The following is a 2,500-nucleotide window of genomic DNA, read 5'->3' on the forward strand; positions in this document are numbered from 1 at the left end:
CTGGAGTGTGTGTGTGTGTGTGTGTGTGTGTGTGTACAGCTGATCTACACTGGAGTGTGTGTGTGTGTGTGTGTGTGTGTGTGTACAGCTGATCTACACTGGAGTGTGTGTGTGTGTGTGTGTGTGTGTGTACAGCTGATCTACACTGGAGTGTGTGTGTGTGTGTGTGTGTGTGTGTGTGTGTGTGTACAGCTGATCTACACTGGAGTGTGTGTGTGTGTGTGTGTGTGTGTGTGTGTGTACAGCTGATCTACACTGGAGGAATGTTTCACTGATTGCTGGAGTTATGATCAGATTCATGAGCAGGAGAGACTCTCAGAAACACTGAATCAATACAAACGTTTGCACTAGAAATGCAAGTAAAGGTTGTTTGTTAAACGCTTAAACCTGCACAGAACTGAGAATCTGTTAACTGCTGCTGACGGTGTGTGTGTGTGTGTGTGTGTGTGTGTGTGTGTGTGTGTTTCAGGGGTCCGTTCAGTGTGGTGCGCAGATGCATCAACAGAGACACTGGACAGCAGTTCGCTGTGAAGATCGTAGATGTGGCCAGTTTCACCTCCAGCCCTGGACTCAGTACAGAGGGTAAGAACACACACACACACACACACACACACACACACACACACACACACACACACACACACACACACACACACACACACACACACACACACACACACACACACACACACACACAGACACACACACACACACACACACACACACACACACACACACACACACACACACAGACACACACACACACACACACACACACACTGCCCCTGCCCCTAAACCTACCCATCACACACACACACACACACACACACACAGACACACACACACACACACACACACACACACACACACACAGACACACAGACACACACACACAGACACACACACACACAGACACACACACACACACACAGACACACACACACACACACACACACAGACACACACACACACACACACACACACACACACACACACACACACACACACACACACACACACACACACACACACACACACACACACACACACACACACACACACACACACACTCACTCTGATTGGCTGCAGTTTGTTCTGTTCACATTATATTAGCGAACATTTACTGTTGCCTACTTCTAAATTATAGGCCTATGAAGGTCAGATTTTTCTTTTATAATTTGTAAATAAATATATATTTTTTTATAATAAAGTGGTTTAATAACCTCTGTCCAACTTCATATTGTGTGTTGGCTATAGGTTAGAGTTGCACTGATATGATGATTGCATAACAAATTAACAATTTGTTCTCACCCGTCAGCATATTTTAATAATTTGTGGCCACATTGTATAATCCGTTGCCTAGTTTTAATAAAATGAGAGAACTAATTCTTAATTCATGGGAACTACATTTTAATTTGTGTCCAATGGCCATGATATTTTTGTCAACTTTCTGGCAATCTGCCGCTTCAGATTCAACATCTTCGCTAACTCTCACAATCTCTCCACTCTTTCACTTTCTGCTCGTTCTTAACTTTGATTTTTACTGTGCATTTATGTATTCGGCTCGCAACTTCATTAAAACAATATTTGAACTCCATAAGCTATTGCTCCACTATTGCTTAGCTATTTCACAGATTCTCGAACTAGCAAATCACCAAAGGGCATTCTGGGTAGAGCGAGCGGACTGAATGTTCGGAAAGGTGTTCTGGAGGAAATATCACCAGCGTTTACATTTTACAAAGCACATTTGGTGTTGATGTCAGTGTCACAATAAATTATTTGATATAAATATAATAAAACTCTGGCTAATCTGAACGCCTCTGATTATTGGGCATCGCGTTCATAAGCTCAACAGAATCGCGTGTGATTGGTTATAATGCACAAGGTGATGCCTTTTGAGCAGGGCTCATTCTGACAGCAAATTTTGATTTAGTTTGAGTCATATTTTAGTCGCCTGAATTGTTTTTAGTTTTAGTCTAGTTTTAGTCTCCTAAAATCTAATGAGTTTAGTTCAATTGTAATACATTAAGCATTTAAGCGTCACATAACCGACTGACACTTGAACATTTTGACATTAATTTGTTTTTGACATTAAAAATACACGAAAGAGCTCAATTCACTTTTCTGTTTTATAACTTTGTATTTCTGTTTTAGTCAGTAGGCCATATCAGGTTAAGCTAAAGCTTCAAATAAGTGTGTTTATTTTATTTCAGTTAACATTTATTTAATTAAAGTAATGAAGATTTTTTTAATGGTTTTAGTGAACTATTATAACCTGATAGTTTATTGAATATGTGTCTAATAGATTAGATTCAACTTTATTGTCATTACACAAGTACAAGTACAAGGCAACGAAATGCAGTTTAGGTCTAACCAGAAGTGCAATAGCAGCAAGTGCAGGATATACAATGGATGCGTAAGTGCAGGACATGGATATGTACTGAATATGTATAAATATGTATAAATAGAGAGACGTTATTACTATAAACAGAACTGAATT

The 2,500-nt window shown here is 39.8% G+C and overlaps 1 protein-coding gene across 3 annotated transcripts in view; it reads left to right on the top strand.

Moving 5' to 3' along the window:
* caskb (calcium/calmodulin-dependent serine protein kinase b) overlaps positions 1–2,500 on the top strand; it is a 126,974-nt gene that overhangs the window by 21,944 nt on the left and 102,530 nt on the right. For all 3 annotated transcript variants that reach the window (XM_079841666.1, XM_079841665.1, XM_079841667.1), the window contains exon 2: positions 470–582. In XM_079841666.1, coding sequence (XP_079697792.1) covers positions 470–582 — 113 coding nt within the window. The remainder of the gene's footprint in view (positions 1–469; positions 583–2,500) is intronic.

The sequence above is a fragment of the Gobio gobio genome, assembly GCF_949357685.1.
Source record: "Gobio gobio genome assembly, chromosome: 17".
In the NCBI taxonomy this organism is placed as follows: domain Eukaryota; kingdom Metazoa; phylum Chordata; class Actinopteri; order Cypriniformes; family Gobionidae; genus Gobio; species Gobio gobio.